Below are 24835 nucleotides of genomic sequence, written 5' to 3' on the forward strand. Positions count from 1 at the left end.
CCTCTGATGTATCCAGAAGAATGGCGTGTAGTGTGCATGTGATATTTTGCTTTAAGCAAGTAGGAGAAGCTCTAAACTCTCTCTGAGATCTTCTTACATTTATTTCTCAGATGTAACCTACCGAACTTCTTGCAAGAACACTCCTTTTGTTATTTCATAAAAATATTCAATGGGAATTCCTTGCCTGAAAGCTAAGCTCCCAAACTTACATGGGCCTACACAACAGGCCTATATATTCTGAAATATTTTATTTTCTGGATGACTACAACCAGGATGTTGAAATAAAGGATTTGTTGTTTTAAATGTATTTCTGTTGAAATTTTTATCTAAATGCTGTTTAAATTGGCTAACCCATTGTCCAAAATATGTTTAGTAAATAAACTCATATGTTGGCAAGTTTGATAGGAATAAAGCAAATGAAAACTTCTGTGACTCATCTTTACTTCTTGCAAGTCTGGTGGTGATTAATATTTCAGGAATATAGAACCACATTTGGTTGGCATCTGGCTAACATCCAAGGTACCTCACACCCCACACTATGGAGAAATAGTTCAACAGACACAGTCCTTGCCCTCTAGGAGCTTACAATCTAACTTAAACAAGACTGTAGAAACACACGTACAAGAGTGGTCATACTACTGAACAGAAGGCAACAGAGACATTGAAGATAAAGGAAAAAAAATTGTGGGACAAAGAATGACATTTAAGAAAGGATAAAAAGGAGAGAAGTAAATTGCTGCTTCACTCCCATTTCTTTAAGATTCACGGAAGGTGTGTGACTTTAAGTGTTCTTACAATTGCGAAAGAGTATAGGGTTTGATGCCTGGGAGAAAGAAAATATCGCATGGTGTGGAATTTCTCCATATGACTGAGCACACGGAGCCGGAGCCACGTAAGGATGATTGCGTGAAGGGCCCAGCCAGACTTTATAGGGAAAGAAAAAAGAATGGCCAAATTTTGAAATGATGGTTTGGAGCCCTTGCGTAGAGGCCAGAGATTCAGGGCAGGCTCTGAGTCTTCTCCACTCTCTTCCATTCTTTCCAAGCAGGTTGGCACAAAGCCAAGGCTCCTCCAAAAATACTCTAAATGTCTAATCCAAGACCTTGGCAAAAATCTCTGTGAACTCTAGATTGAGGAGACAACTTTTGGAAACTCTCTTTTAGGATTTTTAATGGAAGAAAGCACTCCCAAATAAAATCAGACTCAACAGCCATCTATCCCACTTCTTCTAAAGAATCTCATTCGGTTTTTGTTTAATTCGCTTTCTTACTCATTTGTTTGTTTTCTCTCATTGGTCATATTGGGCTGATGATGTCTACTTGATTATTCAGCTTTATTTTTCCTCCATCCACAAAGGAAAACAAGTCTCAGTCTTACTAAAAGTACATCATATGGCCCAAAACTACCAGTGACAAGGTATCAAAGTATCCTGCTCCTAGTGAGAGTAATCAAAATAATGACAGAGTCCCCAACACGGTGTTCTACTTTGCCTTATTTAATGTTTACCTGTTATCCAATGCATACAAGGCATTTCAAAGAATTCTGGAGGATGCTTACCTCATCAAAGGATGCACAATTTAAGCAATGACTCCACTCATCTCATTCACATCATAAAGACAATATTAGGATCAGCAATAGCTTGATTTCAAATAAGACCTTTTACTTCAAGAAGCTCATTATTCTTCACATGTTATTTATCTCATATTACGTATTCACCTGAAAGCTATGTGGGATCCTGTCTCACACGTTACAATCTTTAATACTGTTTTTCATATTAAAAAGGAGCCATGTTGGTGCAATGGTTAAGTGCTTGTCTGCTAACTGAAAGGTCAGTGGTTTGAGCCCACCAGCCGTTCTGCTGATGTGGCAGTCTGCTTCTGTGAGGATTATAGCCTTGGAAACTTTATGGGGCAGTTCCGCTCTGTCCTATAGAGTCACTGTGAGTTGGAATCAACTTGACGACAGTGAATTTTTTCCTACTAAGCTCAAATCCACCCTTAAACATATTTTGGGGTAAATTTGAACAAATAGGTGGGAATCGCAGGTGTTTCTTAATATATGAACAGATCCTATACTCATTGCTGAGTCCCTTATCCCATGGGAGTTCTCAACGGAAAGTCAGTCCCCAACAATCTAGCCTTGCAGTAGTCCTACAAAATCCCTGAAATGGGTCCGGAACACAGTATTTATGTCTGGGTAAGAACATGCAAATAGGTAGAAGATACTCATCAGTGCCAGGGACCCCTGCCATCTGGGCCACCTTCTGTGCTATCCCTCAGGGCCCTTTTTCACATGTCAGGAAAGTCATGGAGTTTCAATGGCATCAGCTTGTTCATCCATTGTGATTTTATTTCTTGTTGAAGCTGTGCTCCATTTTTAATATTTGAGCAGTGGCTCAAAAGACAGATTAAAAAGGCTCAGAGAAAAATCCCAAGCTTCTAAAATCAGTGATTCCCAACAGAAGTGAGAGGGTTAATTTGTTTCTGCAAATTATGCCAGCCCACTTAACATGCACGTCACCTGTTACCATGTCTCTTTGTCATTGTGGCGTCAACACAAGGTCTCATGCTGGGAACTCGAACTGAACAAAGACAACTGAACTACCCCAACCTGACACTGCCTGTGTACAACAGATCACCTTCTATCTATCATGCATATTTTATTACTTTCAACAAGCCAAATTTAAGTTGTCTTCTATCACTGCTCTATGTGCATTCTACCGATATTTCTGGTTTCTGTCTCTTTTTCAAGATAAGCAAGCGTTGACTCCAACTTCATGTTGACAAATGGTTTTGGAAAATGGACCTCAGGAGAAGTCAGTATCTACCCACAGTTCCAATCCCAGCAGGCAACATGCCCTGAGAATTCTATAAGCAACAAACTAAAGGATCTACTCCTTGGGCCAAAAGTCCCAAGAATCCTCAGACATTTCACCCCCTTTCCAGTCATGCTTATCAGGGACTCTGATAAACACATTGGTTGATACAGCTATGCAGCAAACAGGCCAATAAGTATAAACAGCTGTACTTACATGTGTCTGGCTTGAGCTGACTGTTGGTGATGCCAAAGTACTGGGGATTTTCAATGACTGGGATCTTGGTCATTCCAATAATGACGGCGTCAGGGCCGCCCTCTGAAGAAGATGGAGTGTTACTCCCATTGGAGATGTGGTGGAGTGGGCTGGCAGAGTCATCATCATTGCTAATAACTGAAGCTGGGCCTGGAGTTGGAAAAAATACATATTCTCCTGTAATTTTTAGACACTTTTATTGAGCTATAATTCACACATATAAAATTCACCCACCTGATGGGTTTTGGTATATTCAGAGTTGTGCAAAAACCACCTCAATCTAGGTTTAGAACACTTTCCTCACCCCAATTAGCAGTCACTTCCCTTTCCCCACCCCTAGTCCTAAGCACTCATGATCTATGTTCTGCCTCTATGCATTTGTTTCTTTGGACATTTCATATTAATGGAATCATGCACTATGTGGTCTTTTGTGACTGGCTTCTTTCACTTAGTCTAATGCTTTCAAGGTTCATCCATGTAATAACGTGTAAGTATTTTATTTCTTTACATTGCCAAATAATTTTTCATTGTATGAATATACAGGTAGTCCCTGACTTACAACGGGGTTCCATTCCAACCGCTCTGTCATAAGTTGGTTCTGACGTAAGTCAAATACCTCATTTTTTTCTTTTTTTTAGTTTCATTATTATTGTCTTTTATTATCAGTATCTTTATAAATCATAACATTGAACATCTGCAAGTGGACATATGAGAATGATAACATCAGCAAATTATGTGATGCAATATTATAAAAAAAAAATATGTAGTACATATTGCCAACAATAAGATGGAGATGTATGGAAAAAACACAGTCCTAAGTGTGGTTTGTCTTAACTCAAGTACTTCCTAAGTCGGAGACTGCCTGTACCACCTTTTGTTTCTCTGTTCATCAGTTAATGAGCATTTGGGCTCTGTCCACTTTTTGGCTATTATGAATAGTACTGCTAGGAAGATAGGAGCCCTGGTGGTACAGTGGTTAAAGTTGTAGGCTGCTAACTAAGACGTTGGTGGTTCAAACCCATCAGCCTCTCTGCAAGAAAGATAGGCAGTCTGCTTCCTTAAAAGGATTTCAGCCTTGGAAACTCTATGGGGCAGGTCTCCTTTGTCCTACAGGGTTGCTATGAGTCGGGATTGACTCGATGACAATAGGTACAGGCTAGGAACATTTGTGTACAAATTTTTGTGTAGACATGAAATTTTCATTTCTCCTGAGTGGAATTCCTGGGGCATATGGTAGCTCTACATATAATATGTTGAGGACCTGCCAATTGTTTTCCAAAGGGCTGCATCGTTTTATATTCCCACCAGCAATGTATTAGGGGTTTGTCTATATCCTTCTCCTGTAATGTTATATCCAGCCTTCCTCTCTGCTCTCTGAATGCCTTTAGAACACTCTGTCATTGAAACTCACAGCATGACCCCAGGATTCCTGTTTCACACATACTGAGAGATGTACTAGAAATCTGAAGACCTGAGTTATTTTCCCCACTCCTCGGACAACACACTTATGTTCTTTGGACTTCTACATCCACTTTTGTTGTAAAATGTGCAAAATAATATCTGCTTGTTATTTTATGAGATGGAAATGAGGCTACTGATATTAAAATGTATTACCAATTTGAACCTGCTTTTTGAGTATGAATTATTACCAGGTATAGTTCACTGGACTATCTCATTACTATGTCCCTCTTACTCTATGTTCTCTGAGTAGCTACATCACTTTCGCCTACAAAGTATTTTCATAACAATAGTGGAATGAAAACTCAATCCAATGGCAAAATTACCTGCTTTGCCTTCAGCAGGTAGCTGTACTATCACCTGCAGGATTGCTACATGGATGTCTTTATACTAAAGTAATAACCATAGTGTTTTTCATACAGCGCTTAAACTTTCTAGTTCAGATTCTCAGAATGTACATGCCTATACAAATGGTTTACTGTGTCTCATCTAAACAGTTCATCCATTAAACACTAAACTCATACTGTTTGCAACCAAACATGGACCCAAAAAATAAAGATTTATGTGATGTCTCAAGACAGTTAAGATCTTGACAGCTCATGGTAGGCACTCCATACATGGGAGGTAGATAAAGCTCCCTAAATAGATCTCACACACATTTCTGAAGTGTAGTGAATGGATCCAAGGTCCCACTGAAGCAGACCCCTGTCCACAGGCACTGAAGAAGCCAAGAGGAAGACAGAGAGAGAAAGGACAAAGAGGGAAAGACAAAGGAGAGACGGTGAGCAGGCAGAACCAAAATCCCAGGCAAGCCAAATGCATACTAGGAAAGACAAAGTCTGAATTTCTAGTTTCTGGGCAAAGGAATGGGTTTTCTTCCAACCCGTGAGGATACATGTTTCGGCACCTTCTTCCATACCCTACCTTTACGCTCACACTTCATCAATTCTAAAAACAAAATTGTCGTGTCATACATTTTTGAAGCAACGAAGAAATATAATGGTTGCCCTTCTCTCAATCCCCAAGATCCATTTCTCCCTTCATATGGGAACTATGGAGTCCCTGGGTGGTGCAAACGGTTAACAATCTCCACCATTAACTGAAAGGTTGGAGATTCATTCAAGTCCACCCAGAGGCACCTCAGAAGAAAGGCCTGGAAATTTACTTCTGAAAAATCAGCCACTGAAAACCCCGTGGAGCACAGTTTTATTCTGACACACATGGGATCATCATGAGTCAGAATCACCTTGATGGCAACTGTTTTTATGGGGATCATCACAGTTTGCAGTGATATCAATTGGATATTCCCCTGCTCTCTGTGTCTTAGACAAATGACGCAGAAGGCAGTCAAGTGCTTTTACAGGTAATTTTAAGACGCATTCTCTCAAGAGGATGTGCATTTCAGTTGCCTTTAATGATATACTCCGGCTTCATTCTGCAAACGAGTCCTCACACAGTCAATTTCGAAGCCACAGTGCACACAAAGCGAAGGCAAGCCCACCAATTGGATGCTAGCTCACCTGTGTCAGTAAAGAGATGAACTCCTGCCAAGAAGAGCTACAAAGACATGTGCTCTCTAAAGCCCTCACCATCTCTGGTTTATGATTTGCTTCCTGGTAGGCTTAAATCACCCAGAGTTTAAACCTAGGTCTGGCCAGCGTTGGAAAACAGAAATGTGTTATGCTAAGGTTTGGGATCTTGTCATTAAAATTTTCCCACCACTGGGAAGCTGTTCCCTCATGCGAGGTGACTAAAGCAGGCTACTGCCTGAGCTCCTCCTGGTGGGGTGCAATCACAGCCACACATTTCTTAGCAGACTCCAAGACTGCACCTTCCACCCGCTCCCCACAAAATGCCAAAAGCTGTTATTTCAAATACTCCCCATGCTGCCATAAGGCCAGCGAGTGCTAGCTCCTCCTGGGACTCTTGCAATGATTGGAAACGCACAGAATCCAGCTGCTCTCTTCTCTGATCCTCCTCTGGCCCAGGTCAGGCTATCAACATCAAGCAGCATTCCATCATTTTTGAGGATGTTGATACCTAGAAGACAATCTTGAAATTCTCCGAGGAATTCAGTCTTGAAACCATCAACCATCTATACAGTTGAACCCTGTCTTGAAGAGTTCAACCAAGGAACTTATTCTCTGCTTCAGCTCTTCCTTCAAAGCAAAACCCTTTCCTCCCTTGGCCTCTCCAGTTAAAACCCCCAACTCTGATGCATCAGATCACAGGTGATTGGGTTCACTGTTTAGAGAAGAAAATGTTGACGCAGAGAAGCAGTAGAAAGAACCAGAGGTAATTTTTCAAAACCCTTTTCACTTTGCCAGAAAGCTTTTGTTGATAAATCGGAACAACACATAAACCTGGACAATTTATCAAGCAGAATATTAATATGAGTGCTGTTGCCCACATTATTAATGTTCCAAATCCTAGAAGATTGATAAGGCTGGCAAAGTGGCAGGGATTAAGCCCATTTTTCTATGAGCATTTTGATATAATGAAGTATAGAGCACAGGAAAGTTGGGAAGGAGGAAACGCTCTCAGCCGGGACAATGGATGTCTATATAATTTGACAGCAGCCTGTCTGTGCCTATCATGGGAGCGTCTTTGTGTGTCTGTGCACGCATTCGAGCAGACACACGAACATGACAGACAGAAGAAGAGTCAGGGGTACATCCCAGTGTGTTATGAGAAATTCATAAGAGGACTTGAAAAACTACTTTATAATATTAATAAAAAGTTTTAAATTGCCGGGGTGTACACACCTGCCGAGTATGGGGTTGATACTTCCAATCACAGAACTGACAAATAGGAGTTATGCCTGGAAACATTTTCAGCCCATTTTCATTTCACTATGTCTCTGAAGCAAAGAGGCATTTTTCTTTCATCAAGAGGTACTTGGTATCCTGTACATATGCAGACATTTCTAAGCCTAACGGAGACCCATCCCCCTGTGCTAAGAATCAGTGAAGATCATCTGGTAAAGGGGTATTCCCTCGAAGGGGAGAGAAGTGAGTATTCCTGAGAAGCCTCCCAGATGCACTGGAGCTGGAGGTATAATTCTGAAGGAAAACTTTGCTGCAGCCTCAAAGGGTGCAACCATATTTTGAAGCTTTCCAGGAAAAAGTTTCCCTCTGCAGCACAAACTGGCTTGGAAAACTATTTAGGTGGTAACAGCAAATTACTGTTTGGTGGAGGGAAGACCTCTATCTCCCACTGTCCATGGGAGAGTTGGTCACCTTCTGCCCCTCACCATATACAAAGCTTTAATTAAAACCTGGCACCATTATGACTGCCCCGGCAGGACAATCCCTCAGGTAGCTTGGCAAAGTATCTGAAATTTGCCTCTGGGGAGCTGCCTAGGAGAAAAACAAGCTGGTTGAACTTGATATTCCACCTTTTCCACATCTCCACTTCCCCTTTGCTGGTTTGGAGACTTTACCTCGGAATTCATAGGGATAGTTCAAGGTCAAGATGGCTTTTCTCCTTTCAGACCCTTCCTAACTCAGTCTGCCACAGACTGCTACCCCTGTGCTCAGCCAGCTTGTCGTTTCTGGATCCCTGAACAGATCCAAACATCCCTGGGTGGTGCAAATGGTTAACCTGCTCGGCTACTACCTGGAAGGTTGGAGGTACCTCAGAAGAAAGACCTGGAGATCTACTTCTGAAAAATCAGCCATTGAAAACCTCATAGAGGTTCTACTCTGACACATGTAGGGTTGCCATGAGTCAGAGTACACTCAACAGCAACTGGTTGGTTGGAACAGACATTGATAGGGGCTACCCCACAAGAAAGGGCCTGATGTCAGGAAACAGGGCTTCTTGTATGAATGGAGAGGATGGGATGTACCAGTATGTGGTGGGTGGTTCAGAACTGTACGTAGAGAATGGATAGACAAGTATGGGGTGCGTGGTTCAGAACCAGAAACTCTATGATGCTGATACACGTCCCGACTTTGAAATCTCACCTCTAACCAACCTTGCTATAGAAATAAATACTAACCAGCAGATGCCCAGATGGTCAGAAGTTGGCAAAGCATATGAAAGATGTAAGACAGCCTGTCTTTTCATGCTTTCTAAGCAATTCTTGTTCATTGTCTCTGAGTCCATAAAAAATACTGAACAAATTAGAGGTCCTGGGAGATCACACCTGATTTCAATCCTAGTGACGAGAGACATCATCTGCGCTCACTTGGTGAGCTACAAAGGCTGCTTTTCAGTTGTCAGCACACAGTCTGAATGCAAGGAGTAGAATGCAATCAGGCACAAATCACAGCATCTGGATGTGGGAGTCTGTTTTGAAAGTTGGTGAAATGGTCATAAATGAAGAGCTGATTTACCACGTCAGAAATCTATTACACCGCATCTTGGCCAGTGGAAGAAAGTTAAGATCCAAACTTGCTCAGGCATGAATATTCGGCCAACTACGCGTTGGATGTGTCATTGTAATGGACTTACATTCTAGTTCTATAACCCTCTTAAAAGACTCATCACAATCTAGAATAGGAGGACAGTTGACACTTACCCTAGGATAGTAACAAGTCAAATTCAAAAATGCGAAACAATTTACTGAACTTAATTAAAAAAATGGAATGCCTTTTTTCTGGAAACTTCTAGGCCTCCTTTTTCAACAAATCGGAAACGAGGAACACAGAAAATGAATCCAAGGCCAATGGATATAGACAGGGTCTAAGCAGTTTCATCTGAATTAAACAACATGAACTCAGGATTTAGCCAAAAAAAGAGTAACTACTTACCAACACCTTGTCTTGATTTAACTTTCCCAAATCCAAACCATGAGAAATCTGAAAACCACAACAAAACATAAAATAAACTTCGAACCACAAGAGTAAACCAGAGGCAGTCAGCACTATCCTTAGTGAAATAACTCAACGAACTTCCATGAAAAACTCTACTGGGGGCCAAAGTTTCCTCTTAAACACCTGGAAACTAACCCTTGGATTTTTATGTCAAGATTTATTTCCGAGCTTGAGAACGTGGAGGTTCAAATCAGATAAGAGATAACAGGCTGTCTTCAAGAAAAATGGCCACAACCCAGGGTGGACAGCTCGGAGCAGCTTGCTTTCTTTCCTACTGTTTCTCTTCACCCTAGGAGGAAAGACCATTGCCTCGTATTGAATCAAGGAGCTGGAAAACAGCAGGGACGAAAACCCACAATGCATTTGACAAATGTACTGTGATCCTGAACTGCAGCAATGTGGGCAAAAAAAATAATAAGAGAAAACAATCTTTTCTGAAGCTGAGACAGGAATTAAAAAAAAAGAAAAAAGCACAAAATCCCATGGGAGATCTGACGCTTTGGGTGGATGGGGATTCAGGAAGGAGAGGGGGATCTTAACTGACCACGGATTCCCACCACTGACTTGCTGGGTGGCTGTGGGCAGCTCCCTGGAGCTCTGGGTCTCTTAGAGCTCAGTTTCCCCTAGGTACATATAAGAAAACATCTGACAAATCCTTTAAGGCTCTTCATTAAATAAAGCCACAGTGAAATGTTTGTTTCTGGGCCTGCCTATTCCCTTCTAGGTAGTTTCCACTGGGTTCAAAGTGAATTCTGCACAGGGAGAAATCCTTAGCTGAGGCAGATAAAGGTCCCTGAGTTACACAAATGTTTTTGCTCTGCTATAACTGAAAGGTTGGCAGTTCGAATCTACCCACCTCAGCATTTCTATTTCTATTTTACAGAGAACTCATGAAAGGAAAATACCATCACAATCGCTCACTGATCACACGTTTCAGATTATTTTCACTCTTTATAATAAACACAACTGCAATGAACATCTTTGCACATCATAAGTGCTTCTCCTCCTATTTTCGTAAGTAATTCTCTTAGAAAGAACCCTAGAAGTGAAAATACTGGGTCAAAAGGGATGACCATAGTTAAAGTTCTCAACACGTGTTACCAAATCGCATTCCAACTATAACAGGTCTCACTTTCACCAACAGTGTGTGTGCGTGAGCGGATAGGAGGGAAGGTTGGGGCCCCACCCAGTGGAAAAGCTAAGGGTGAACCACCTCCCTACTTTTATTCTGCCATTTGCATAACCTTACCTAACTGAGAGACCTGGCAAACACTCCCACTCCCATCTGTGCCACATGACCCACTGATGATGATGATGATGACAACAATTAATGCCATTGAGTTGATTCCGACTCATAGCGACCCTCTAGGACATAGTAGAACTGCCCCATATGCTTTCCAAGGAGCTCTTGGTGGATTTGAACTGCCAACCTTTTAGTTAGCACTGGAACGCTTAACCACTGTGCCACTAGGGCTCCATGAACCCATTAATGTCCCACATCTCTAAGGCTGCTGTTCTGCAAACGTTCAACAAGGGAAACTGCAGGTGTGAACAGAGTAACAGCCCTTCTAATTTATGTAGTCATTACAGTTCACCAAGTGCCTCCATCCACCCCCAGACTCTTCTCCCTTGGTCCTCAGCCAAACCTTGTGAGTGACATATTATCCTTTGTTTATTGACACAGAACTGAGACTCGGAGAGGCTGGTAGACTTAGCAAAGGTCACAATTCGTAAGTGATGGAGCAGGGACTCAGCCTTCTCATGCTAAATCCAGGTTTTTGTTTTTTTTTCTTTCAATCACAGTTGCCTTTCTAATGTTCCGAAACACTTAGCCAAAGTAGTCAAATTTTACAACATTATAATTTTACAGATAGAAAAACACTGTAAGTATTCATTCATTTTCATTTATTCATAGTAGAGAAACCATAAAAAATAAGCTGCAGAGCCTGTCCTCAAGGAGCTTACAGTTGTAGATAAAGTACCCTGGAAGCATACCCAGGGTGCTATGGGAACTCAGAGGAGAAGCATCTATTTCAGTATGGCGGGTTAAGTCAAGAGAGAGTTCTGTGAATTTTGGACAACAAATTAGAATTGGCCAATGAGAAAAGCAGAAAGAGCAATACTTATGTAAATAGTTCCAGTAAACTATTGAGTCGATTCCAACTCATGGTGATGCGGATTTCAATTGCTGGCTTTTCCAAAGTATAACTCCAGGTCTTTCTTTCAAGACACATCGGGGTGGACTCAAACCTCCAATCTTTCAGTTAGCAGCCAAGTGTGTTAACTGCACCACTCAAGGAATCTTTTTTAAGTAGATCAGTCATGGCTAAAGTGGGGAGCTAAAGAGTGTTGTTGCATGTGTCAAGAAGCTGATACAGCTGGAAAGGGGAAAAGCTAGAAAGGTAAGCAAGGATCTAGTTAAGGGTTTGGATTTTATTGTGAAAATTGTGGGTAGGTACTAAAAAGGTATCTCAGGTCAGGAAGTAACATGATCAAGATTAATTTTAGAAAAAATCATTTTGGTTACATGGTAGAAACTGGATTATGCAAGGGAAAGGCCGAGGGCAAGAGAATGGTTAAGGAGGCTTTTAGAGAAATGAAGGCATGAGAAAATGGTGATCTGAACTGGGTATTGAGGAGGTGGGAAGGTGAAGATAAGGGGGCATGTTTGTCAGTTCTGTTTAGGGGAATCAACAGAACTTGATAACTGATTGCAAGTTAAGGAGAATACGGAGAAGGAACAAAGGAGATTTGGGGTTTGAGCAATGAGGTATAAGATGATGCTACCCATAGAGTCTCCAAGGAACTTAGAAGGGGAGCAGGTGAAGGGGACGAACTGAGAGCATTGGCTTGGGACACAAGCCACAGATAAGATGTCCATGCAGAGAAAACGTAAGAGGAAAGTTGGCAAGACGGTCTTGAGCCCAGGAAACAGGTCTAACACCAAGATTGGGTTCGCCCAAGGTCTAGAGTCCACAGTTTGGCTGGAGGGCCAAAGCTAGGTGCTGTACTTAGGACAAAGTTCTTGTTTCAACAGATGCGACACTCTTCTGCAGGCACAAAAGGAGGGCACTCAACTGAGGCCAACTTTTGACCAACTTATTCCTAAATCTCTAAAATATTTCTAAGTCCTCTTGAACAGTGACACAGCCACTATGTAGCAGAGAATACAGTCTTCTTGACCACACTGGAGAGTACTTGGAAAATGTAACAGACCAGGAATAGAAAGGTCAAATTGATACCTCTCCCTGTGAAGTCCTTCCTTGCTCAACAGCTCTTTCTTGATGGATTTAAGCAGTAGTCTTCAAAGCTTCATGTTAAATTTCACCAGCAAAATTTTCCCACAAGGCCAAAAAAGAAACAGTTTCTCAATTTCCTGTGATGTTTCACCCACTGGGAGTCGAGTCCTGCCAAACATTCTTTTTTCTTTTCTGCCTAATAAGAGACACTTTATTCACAGCAAAAGAAAGGGCTCCTTCTAGTTGTGGTGAGCTTAAAGGAACCCCTCCTTCTGGAATCTTGACTGACAAAGACCGTAAATTACAAACTTAATTAATTAATTAAATCCATCTCCTTCTGAGGAAAGCTCAACCTTCCCTGACCAGCGAGGGAGGACTCAGAGCCAAATAACACATTAACACGTTAGCAACTCTAAGATGGAACTCAAACTAAATAAAATAAACGGCAATAAGGATTACTTTCCAAACGTCTTTCAAAGGAAACAGCTAAAACCTAGGGGGCTGCGCGGGTGATATTTATGCTACAAGAGAGAGATTTAGAGAAAGGAGCCAGAAATGGAGGCAAAATGGAAGAAACCAAATCTTCTCTGTGGGTGATAAGCTGTAGAAACACAGAAGTCATTGTTTGAGGTTCTGAGCTCAAGAGAGGGGTTTCTGGATTTTATTCTTAAGTTTCAGAAAATTCACTTAGATTTTTAGTATGTTAAGACCAAAGGCAGCTTTTCTCTCCTTTTAATTCTGGAGAAATTCAAATTTGCTGTTTTCAAATGTGATTTCTTGATATCTTAAGGGAACGCTCACCATCCTCAACCCCCAAGAAAAGCATCTCTCACATCGTAACGGAAGCACGTAGGAAAATATGGTTCACTCCCAGAACGTACTTCACCTCCAATTTCTTACAGCCACACCCACTCCCTAAAATATTCATGACAGAGAAAGCTCTGGGTTGCTTTGCTGGAGGAAAGGCAAGGACCAAACAGTGGAGAGCCCAGGGTAGATGCTCAACAAGTGCTTGACTGAGGAACTGATAGACTGTTACTTCAAACAAAGACCAAGATTACTGGTCACTGGAGTGAAGGGGAAATGCATAGAAAGGATCGCTTTGTTGGCAACATAATTGTCTCCCTTTCCTACTGATATATAATTGGAGTGAGTAATAGTTTGCTTCAAATTCATTCCAGTTCCTCAGGGCACAGAACAGTATGATTTGGGGCCAAGTTTCCACTTCAACTTAATCTTTTATTTAAGGATAAAACCTTTATTCAAGAAAGACCCATCTCCACAGCCTAGGAAGGGGGCTTGCTTTGAGTTAAACTGGTTCTGGGAACCGGTTCCGGGAACCGTGAAGCAAAGGATATTGGTATCCTCCTGACTAACCTTCTTTTGGCTTCATCCCTTTGCTTCTCTTGAACTTCCAATGTCACTTATTTCCATTGTCCTCTAAGAAAAGTAACACCAAGCATACCCTTTGTAACTAATATAAAGAAAAATATATGCATTGTGGCTGAAGCTGTTAGTCGCCCTCTCAAACCTGTTCAGCATCATAGCAACATGCAAGCCACCCTTAACAGACAGGTGGTAGCTGCACATGAGATGCTTTGGCCAGGAATCAAACCTGGGTCTACCATGCGGGAGGTAAGAAGTCTACCACTGAACCACTGATGTCTCACAGTTAACACATGTAGATAAAGAAAAAGCACACGCAGTTGAGGTGTTATTAACTGATTCTATGACTTCCCAGCCCCCCACTACAAATTCAAAACTGTGTGTCATACGATGTACATTTTTCTGGAAGGTCCATAGATTTCATCAGATTTCCAAAGCGTTCTTCACTCCAAACACTGAGAACCACTGACATGCGCAGAAATAGTTATAGAGACCAGGAGATAAGTGCAGCCGTACTATGCCTTTGTGTTTAATTACATTCCCTGCAGCAGTCCGTCTGGGTGTTGACAGCCCTCCATCATCTCTTGCCTAGATTTCTGCAGAACCTCTAGTTTGTCTCCTGCTTCATTCCTGTCTCCCCCAGTCTCCTCATGGAGCTGCCAGAGTATTCATTTTCAAATATAATCATATTACATCATTCGCCTGCCTAAAATTGTGTAAAGCTTTCTCACCACATTTAGTCCAAACTTTTTGGTCATCACTATAGAGCCTTGCATAACATGAGTGGCTTCATTCAACCTACCCAGCCCCTCCGTACAACCCATTTCCTAGGAAACAGCCACTGTGGCCTCTGTTCTGTTCCTCCTTTGCATGTCTCTTGCCTCTGCTCACAACCCTGTTTTCAGGCTCTTTCCAAGTCTGACTGCTTCTCATCCTTCAGGTTTTAGGTCAAATATCACATGCTGAACAGGGCCCAGCCTCACTGTCCCAGCTCCTTTCTAGTCACTCTCTATTATATACCAATAAATGTATTTATTGTTGTTATGTATTTAAGTTGTTGTGTATTATCTGTCTCCTTCACTAGAAGTGAGCTCCAAGAAGCCAATCACTGTCTTAGACTAGGACCCCCAGAAACAGACTCTGACTCAAGGATCCGAGTGCAGGTAGCTTTATTGGGAAGGAGTCCCAAGAAGCACCAGTGCTGGAATGAGGAAGTGAGACAGGGCAGGAAAGAAATCCTGTAATCAATACATTATTTAATGGGTTATACAGTGGACAAAAGAGCTGCTGTTGAGTTCACTCCAGTTCATGATGACCCCGTGTGTGCCAGAATAGAGCTAGGTTTCGTAGGGTTTTTCAGTGACCTTTTGAAAGCAGATCTCCAGGTCTTTCTTCTGATGTGCCTCTAGGTGAACTCAAACTCCCAACCTTTCAGTTAGCAGCCAAGCACATTAACTGTTTGCACCATCCAGGGTCTCCACGTGGTGGACAACTGGTGTCAAATCCCTGGGGAATTTGGGGAGACAGGGTGTAGAATGTACCTCAGAATTCTCCCTTCCAAAAGGTGAGGCAGGTGGGTCAGGTACCCTCTAACCGTCATCTGTCAATAGGCCTTTGCATGTACCCAGCAGGTCTGGGCTGGTGAGACTGAAAGGATATGGGTGGGACACCAACAGCATCTCCTACAGGGACCTGGTTTATGTAGCCCACCACCAGCTCCAGTCCCTGTAACAGACCCTCCATTCATACTTCAGAAAGTATGAATGAATAAATGAATGCAAACAACAATTTTAAAAAAGTACAATATGAAGTACATCGAGGGTAATAAAAGTACCAATATGCAAATGATACACCTGATGTACAAACCACTACGTTGTACAAATGTATCTGTTACCCTCCTGATTCATGCGTGGCCCTCCATTTGAACCTCACCAAAGACAGTATTTAAAGGTGAGCAATACCTAAAAAGAAGTCCCTGGGAGGTGCAAACAGTTAACGCATTTGGCTGCTTATCAAAAGTTTGAAGGTTTGAGTTCACCCAGAGGCACCTTGGAAGAAAGGCCTGGTGATCTACTTCTGAAAACCCAGCCATTGAAAACCCTATGGAGCACAGCCCTGCTCTGACACACATGGGGTTGCCATGAGTCAGGATCAACTGGACAGCAACTGATTTTCTGGTTTAAATACTTAGAATGCAGCACTCCAGGCAGCAGGGTGGAATAAAAATGGTCGACTACATGTCAGAAGGTGTGAGTTCTCTGTAGAAGTTCTTTGGGAGAAAAGAACTACATGGCATTGGTTGAGTCACTTCCCTCTAGTAACCTCCTCCTACTCCATGAAGACAGGTGGAGAAATGGCATCTAAGGCCCATTTAAGCTCTAACATTTTATGGTACTAATCCTTAGGCACTGTGACAGGGGACAGTTGTCACATGGCCTTATATAGTTTTTTTTTAGCGTGATTATTTTGGGATTGTGAGATCATGTATAATTTAAGGAAAAGCACTTCGTCAACTGGCCTAGATTTTCTCCTGCTAAATAATACTTGGATGCTTTTTGGTCACTATACCCTCATCTTAAGAGAAGGGCCAGTGCTCTGCAAAAAGAATTTTAGAAATTAGTATACACTGACTACTTGTTACATGCCAGGAACCTTACTAAACCCGTTGCCATCGAGTCGATTCCAACTCATACTGACCCTATAGGACAGAGTAGAACTGCCCCCATAGGGTTTCCAAGGAGTGCCTTGCAGATTTGAACTGCCGACCTTTAGGTTAGCAGCCATAGCACTTAACCACTACGTCACCAGGGTTTCCGGAACCCTACTAGAGATCATATATTACTTTTAATTGCCAACCAAACCTACTACTGTTGAGTCGATTCCAACGCATAGCGACCCCATAGGGTTTCCAAGGCTGTAAATCTCTACAGAAGCAGGCTGCAGAGCCACGGGTGGTTTTGAACCACCAAACTTCCGGTTAGCAGTTGATCGCTTTAACTTTAATTAGATCAAATTAATCGGCTTCTATAGTAGTCTTAATTCACTATGCGTTGGAATCGACTCGAGGGCACTGGGTTTGGTTTTACAGTAGTCCTGGGGGAAAAAAAAAAGCAGGCTAAAGGCCTTAAACCCCTTAGACTTAAAGTTCAGAATTCTAAAGTAAGGATAGGCAAAACTGGACTTGGGGAAAGATGTCCTGATCCCATATGACAAACATTTAACTTTGAGGGAAAAACAAACGCCTACCACTTCTCTCTTTCACTTTGAATGTGTGGACCATTTCAAAGAAAATTCAGTTGGTCTACATCTCAGTCATTCACAATAAAACAATACAAAGCGTTGGAGTTTTTTGTTTGTTTTTTATTGTGCTTTAGGTGGAAGTTTACAGCTCAATTTCTCATACAAAATTTAATACACAAATTGTTATGTGACACTAACTGCAATCCCTATAATGTGACAGAACACTCCCCTTTCTGCCCTGGAGTTTCCCGTGTCCCTCCAACCAGCTCCTGTCCCTTCCTGCCTTCTCGTTTTGCCCCCGGACAGCGGCCGCCTTTTTGGTCTCCTGTATCTACTTGAACTAAGAAGCACGTTCTTCGTGAGTATTACTTTATGTTTTACGGTCCAGTCTAACCTTTGTCTGAAGAGTGGCCTTTGGGAATGGTTTTAGCTCTGAGTTAATAGAGCGCCCAGGGGCCATGTCTTCTGAGATTCCTCTAGTCTCAGTCAGACCATCAAGTCTGGTCTTTTCATGTGAACTTGAGTTCTGCACCACACTTTTCTCCTGCTACATCAGGAACTCTCTTGTGTTTTCCATCAGAGCAGTCATTGTGGTAGCCGGGCTGGTCTCAGGCTGATGGAGTCTCTGGTTTATATGCCCCCTTTTGTCTCTTGAGCTAATATTTTCCTTGTGTCTTTGTTGTTCTTCATTCTCCTTTGCTCCAGGTGGGTTGGGACCAATTCATGTATCTTAGATGGCCTCTCACAAGCTTTTAAGACCACAGACACCGCTCACCAAAGTGGGATGCAGAACACTTTCTTAATAAACTTTGTTACGCCAATTGACCTAGAAAAAAACCCACTGCCATCAAGTCAAAGATGTCCCCTGAAACCATGGTCACCAGACCCCAGCCCCTGCTGTTCTGTCCCTCGAAGTGTTTGGTTGTATTCAGGAAACTTCTTAGCTTTTGGTTTAGTTCAGTTCTGCTGGCTTCCCCTGTATTGTGTGTTGTCCTTCCCTTCACCTAAGATGATTCTTATCTACTATCTAGTTAGTGAATTTCCCTCCCCCACCCTCCCTGTTGGTTTGTTTTAATCTATTGTAAATTCCAAAAGGCTTTTTCTCTCAAAGGCAGTCACCATATTGCCTGGGTGGATGAGAGAGGGAACCTGGAATTCCTTGTAATTAGCTTCCAAGCTTGGAACTTGGAGAAAGTCAGGACAACTTCTAGTTAACAATAATATCTGGCAGAGATGAAAGAGTCCTATCAAAACTTCTCCTTTCTACCATACCACCCTTTTGATAACTCCAAACTCTTTATTAATATTTTCTCAGCTGTCAAAAGCTCCCTACAAGGAAGGCAGATGAAGTCTGTTTCTGAGAGCACGCGCACATACACACACACACATACACACACATTTCCCCGTTAACATTGTCTTAATGTGGCATGAGGCGTGCTCCAAATTTCCCTCTCTGCAGGAGAATGTTGGTTACCACTCAAAGCTAGTCTTTGTGAAGGAAATTGGCTGATTCTTGGAGAATCATCTTAGAAGCGATGTAAGTGGCCCTTAAAGAGAGTGACAAGCCCACAGGGTCTGGCAAAGACTTTAAGTCAGATTCCCGTGAGCTCTTGTTCCCATGGAAAACCTAAACAATAACTCAGACACGGGGATGGTGCCAAGTCACCTAGCGAGGCCAATGGAGAGGACACTGTGCTCTGCAGGCTTCCTTGTTCAGGGTTTGTTGGTACATTAAATGTATTTGGAAATGCCTTTGCAATTTCTGCTCTATATTTATAGTTACTTTAGTATTTATGCCATATATACATATACATAATGCAAATTCTTTTTTGGTCCCTCTAAACCAACAATAGGGGTGGTGCAACAGTTAACATGCTCAGCTGCTAACTGAAAGGTTGGAGGTTCGAGTCCACTCAAAGGCACCTTGGAAGAAAGTCTTGATGATCTACTTCTGAAAAATCAGCCATTCAAAACCATATGGAGCACCGTCCTACTCTGACACACACGGGGTCGTCATGAGTCAGAAGCTACTTAAAAGCAACTGTTTTTATACCAACGTGTCTTCTAGCTAATGCGAAGCACCAGGTAGAATATTTTTTTGTGTTTATATCGGGGAGATTTTGGAGGAGAAAAGGAGGGTCATAGGGTATCCAGCCATGCTTCTCGTTACAGGATATTTTCAATTTTCAACCGTATTCAAATTCTACCCTCCAGTCTGGGAAGAGAGTGACCACCTTCATGTCATCTGCAGCACTTTTGTCTTTGTCTTCAGGGACCCCTTGTTTCAGTTCCCACCCACCAGCCATCCTCCAGACTTGAATCCAGCCAAGGTCAGGAAACGTGTGAGTCCGCTACAATAGCCGAGATGTTCATTTGATTCTGTTACTGTGTGCTTTTCTATTAAGAAGTTCCCATAATGAAATAGAACACGATAGGATTTTATATACACTTATAAAGCTGGGTGGTGAATAAAAATAATTCAATGAAATGACCACAAATAGAGCAAAATGAAAACCCGTTATTTAAAATGTTGTACTGGCCAACTGATTTAACTATTAGCCACCCTGCTTAAAATCACTTCAGGTCTTTACACATTAGCAATGGAAAAAACTCAAACCCGTAAGATGAAATTGGATTTTCTTTCCCTAGTGTTTGCCCAGTAAATATCCATGTGCTCTTTAAGGTCCACTGCTTTTCTGGAAATTAATCAAAATTGATTCCCTAGGTCATTGGTTCTCAGAGGGGGTCGTTCTGCCTCCCAGGGGCCTTTGGGCAAAGTCTGGAGACATTTTGGGTTGTCACAATGGCAGGAGGGGACGCTACTGGCATCTAATGGATAGAGGCCAGGGATGCTGCTAAATATGCAACAATGCACCCGACGGGACAGTCCCACACAGGAAAGAATTTACAGCCAAAATATCAGTAGTGCCCCAAAACCAAACCCATTGCTGTTGAGTCAATTCTGACTCATAGTGACCCTACAGGACAGAGTAGAACTGCCCGATAAGGTTTCCAAGGCTGTGATCTTTACAGAAGCAGACTGCCACATCTTTCTCCCACAGAGCAGCTGGTAGATTGGAAGCACAGACCCTTTTGGTTAGCAGCCGAGTGCTTTTAACCACTGTCAATAGTACGGAGGTTCAGAAAACTTAGCCTAGGCCATAGGATAGCAGGAGTAGAATTTACCCTTGAACCTTTTATGCCTATTAAAAAGAAACCCTGACCAGTCTATTCCCCTGTCACCACTGGATTTTAGCCTCCTTCAAGTTATTCCAGTGTCGCTGCTACTGGTCTCCTGGCTGCCAGTCACACTCTCTCTGTTTATCTCACGCCTCCCAGGAAACAGCTCTGATTATTTCTGCTGCTTTTTGAATAGAGGGGCAATGCAGTTCAAAGAAGGAGAACTGGACTTGGACTCAGCGAGTAGGGTTTGAGCCTTGGACCCACTATTTCCTGGCAGACACCCCACAATGACTTAGTCTCTCTCTGAGTACCTCCTCTGTTGATGGGAACAATAATTACTGTCCTGCCCAACTGACAGGGCTGTTGTATGGATCATGTGAGCTGATGTACCTGTCAGACCTTTGTAAAAGCTCAGGTATTATACAAATATAGAAAATTCAATATATAAACATGTAGTTGTTGTTAGGCGCCGTCGAGTCAGTTCCTACTCATAGTGACCCTATGTACAACAGAATGAAACACTGCCTGGTCCTGCGCCATCCTCATAATCGTTGTTATGCTTGAGCCCATTATTGCAGCCACTGTGTCAGTCTATCCTGTTGAAGGTCTTCCTCTTTCCCGCTGACCCTGTACTTTACCAAGCATGATGATCTCGTCTAGACACTGATCCCCCCTTACAACATGTCCAAAGTTATGCGAGACGTAGTCTCGCCACCCTTACTTCTAAGGAGCATTCTGGTTGTACTTCTTCCAAGGCAGATTTGTTCATTCTTTTGGCAGTCCATGGTATATTCAATATTCTTCACGAACACCACAATTCAAAGGTGTCAATTCTTCTGTAGGGTTGCTATGAGTCAGAATTAACTCAACGACAATGGTTTAATGGTTTAATTTATAAACAAAACCAAAAGAAAAAACAAAACCCGTTGCCATCGAGTTGATTCCGACTCACAGTGACCCTACAGGACAGAGTAGAACTGCCCCATAGGGTTTCCAAGGAGTAGCTAGTGGATTCAAACTGCTGGCCTTTTGGTTAGCAGCCAGGGCTCCTAATTTATAAACATAAGGAATAATAAAGTCCAAGACCCTCAATGACATTAAAATCTCCCATTACCTAGCCTCAGTTTTATCACCCAGGACTCACCTTAAATAACCCCAGATTCCAGGTAAATTGTTAGCTTGCATTCCTCAGCTGAATGTGCCTTAAACTTCCCTATTAATTCATTAAAAAACTATGAAAAGGGGGTGTGTGCTGTCACATTATAGGGATAGCAGCTAGGGTCACATAACGATGTGGGTATAAATTTTTGTATGAAAAACTAACTTGAGCTGCAAATTTTCACCTAAAGGACAATAAAAAAACAAAACAACAACAATGAAAACTACCCATTGACCGCCTGGTAGGTGCAAGACAGCATGATAGTGCTGGGAAGTAATGAAGGGTAGAACAAGAGAATTGCAGCCACTCCATACTGAGTTCCCAAAATTCGTGTCTTTGAACCTGCTGTTTTTACTACCTAAATTATATCCCTCAAGCCCATCTTTGATCATTTCTTGTTATTAGCTGCTGTCAGGTTGATCCTGACTCGTGATGACCCCATGTGTTGCAGAGTAAAACTGCTCCATAGGGTTTTCAAGGCTGTGACTTTTGGAAGCAGATCTCCAGGCCAATCTTCTAAGGCTTCTCTGGGTGGGTTTCAACCACCCAAATTTCAGCTAGTAGTCAAGTGCTTAACCGTTTCACCACCCTGGGATTCCTCTTTGACCATTAAATTCTACTTATTCAACAAAATCCACCTGAAACTCACTTCATCATGAAGCATGTCTACATTTCCTGAATCGGAAATACCCACATTGACGCTTGGGCTGTTTGTCTCTTATGATAAGTATACCACTTCTCCACTGTATGATTTACATAATCTTGGCTCCCCTATTAGATTTTAATCACTCTCAGTTGAGAAAAGGTTATTCATCTGTGTACCGTCTTCAATAACCTTCATAACAGTTGTAATAGCATCAAGCAAGGTACATTACATATGGTAATATATGGTAGGTATTCAATAAATGTCTCTTTGATTGTTGATTGAGCCCAATTGGAAAGTTTTTAAAATACGGCACGAGATGCCCACAAAGACAGCAGAGACTGAGTTGTAAAGCACAGAGACTTATGTTAGCAGGAAAAGCCATTACTGCCGTCTACAGTTCTCTGTGTTTCCAGGGCACCTGTTCTTTCTCTGCTATCGTACTTCTCACCCTGGATTTTAATTATCTTTATTTACTTGGGGGTTTGATTTACTTGTTGTAACCTCCCCCAAACTGTAAGTCCTTTATGGGCAGCAAACTTTCTATCTTGTCACTCCATTGTACTTCTAGCATTGAGTGCAGCGCCTAGTACATTTTAGGTGCTCAGTAAAGATTTGTTGGATGAGTGAATGAATGAGCTCCAACTTGTCACGTTTGCATTCTTCGGTGAACAGCCACACGGGATCACGGCTGTAGTAGAACATTATGCTGATCACCTCTCCTTCTTGGTCCAGCAGAAGGCTAGGCTCCCCCATCTATCAACCCATGTCACTTGCTTTTGTCCATAAAATCTGACCAGAAATGATAGGCATCACTTCTAGGCAGAAGATTTAAGAGGCAGTCTTGGGTCTCCTACTTTCTCTTCATCCCACCACAACAAGCCATGAAGCTTCATGTTCAGATGGTGGCATATAAGGTTCTGGGTTCCTGAGGGGCTGTGATGAATAGAGTCCTCCTGAGGTCACTGACTGGCACAAATGGCTTATACTCGAGACTTAGTGGTGCAGTGGTTAAGAGCTACACCGAGCTACAGCTGCTAGCTGCAGTTTGAATCCACCAGCCATTCCCTGGAAACACTATGCGGCAGTTGTACTCAGTCCTACAGGATTGTTATGAGCCAGAATCAACTCGACAGCAGCAGGTTTAGGTTTTTGTTTTTTCGTTTGTTTGCTATGGAATAGAACTCCTCCACAGGATTTTCATGGCTGTAATCTTTATGGAAGCAAATCACCAGACCTTTCTTCCAAGGTGCCCCTGGGTGTGCTTGAACTGTGTTAGAAGCTCTTAAAGACCTGTTTGAGAAACCACCTAAGCATATTTATTCTTCAGACACCATTAAAACAATTGACTCCTGGTGAATAAAATCCCATTTAAAACAGGGTTAGGAGTCTCTAAGTGCTGCATACTGTTAAACACTGGATTACCAGCCCAAAGACTGGCAGTTCAAACCCATGCAGAGGTGCCTCAGAAGAAAAACCTGGCAAACTGATTGCAAAAGGTCACAGTCTTGAAAACCCTATGGAGCAGTTCCACTCTGACATACATGGGTTTGCAGTGAGTTGGCATCAACTAACAACAACAACAACAAAACAGGATTAATCAGAGACACTAGCTGGGGATGATTGGTTTCCTTTTGTCCTTTTGTGTTTTGTTGTAGTTGCTGTTCCCTTGCCACCCAGTATCTACTGCCTCCTCCTTTAGAAGAAATTATTTCCATTTGATTACCCACCCCACCCCCAGAGAGTCAATGTTATTCAAGGTGGGGCCCATAGCTCAGTCCTAAATAAATGCCCACAGTGGATGGTTCAAGAGTAGATGTGTGATTAAAGTCGGTCTGATCCAGACGAAGTCTGGGATTTGTGTACAAAGCTTGATGCTCTTTTCTCCTGCTGGATGGACGCCTGGAATGATGTAGTATCAGGAGTAGATAGAAGTCATCCCTCCTGTGATCACGAGAGAAAAGCTTATTCCAAGTTGAGCCAGCCCAAGGGAAGAGAGCCAAAAGATGGATATGGTCACATTGTTCAGACCTTGGATGGAGCTACATTCAAAGCTTGGTGTTTACTCCTTGATAGTACATTTACATGAAACAATAAGTCTTCATTATTGGTCAAACCATTTGTAATGGAAAGATGCCAAACTAATTCAGGGATGGGGCCACCATGGTCTCATTCAACAGTCTGTCCAGCATCACCAGAGGCAGGAATGTATGGGTACCATATTCTGGAGTCTTCTGTGCACCAAAGTTTTATTACCACTAATGTTGAAAATGGAAACCCTGGTGGCGTAATGGTTAAGGGCTACAGCTGCTAACCCAAAGGTCAGCAGTTCAAATCCACCAGATGCTCCCTAGAAACTCTGTAGGGGCAGCCCTACTCTATTCTATAGGGTCTCTATGAGTCAGAATTGACTTGATGGCAACAGGTTTTTGTTTTTGTTTATTAACGTTGAAAAATCAGCCCTTTGGAAACCCTGTGGAGCACAGCTCCACTCTGACACACATGCGGTCGCCATGCGGCAGCTCCACAGCAACCGGTTAATGTTGAATTGGCCTGTTACTCACTAGTCAGCCCGGCATCACAGAGGCAGGAGTGAATGGGTGATATATTCTGGAGTCCTTCCTGCACCAAAGTTTG

General features: G+C 42.4%; 1 protein-coding gene across 5 annotated transcripts in view; it reads right to left on the reverse strand.

Annotated features, from left to right (window-relative positions):
• NTRK2 (neurotrophic receptor tyrosine kinase 2) overlaps positions 1–24835 on the reverse strand; it is a 444402-nt gene that overhangs the window by 209080 nt on the left and 210487 nt on the right. For 3 of the 5 annotated variants that reach the window (XM_064291176.1, XM_064291175.1, XM_064291178.1), the window contains one exon: positions 3032–3220. In XM_064291176.1, coding sequence (XP_064147246.1) covers positions 3032–3220 — 189 coding nt within the window. Of the gene's footprint in view, positions 1–3031; positions 3221–9285; positions 9334–24835 lie in introns of all 5 variants that reach the window. The other 2 variants (XM_023544718.2, XM_064291177.1) reach the window with 1 other exon arrangement.

Source organism: Loxodonta africana, chromosome 9 (assembly GCF_030014295.1).
Source record: "Loxodonta africana isolate mLoxAfr1 chromosome 9, mLoxAfr1.hap2, whole genome shotgun sequence".
NCBI lineage: Eukaryota > Metazoa > Chordata > Mammalia > Proboscidea > Elephantidae > Loxodonta > Loxodonta africana.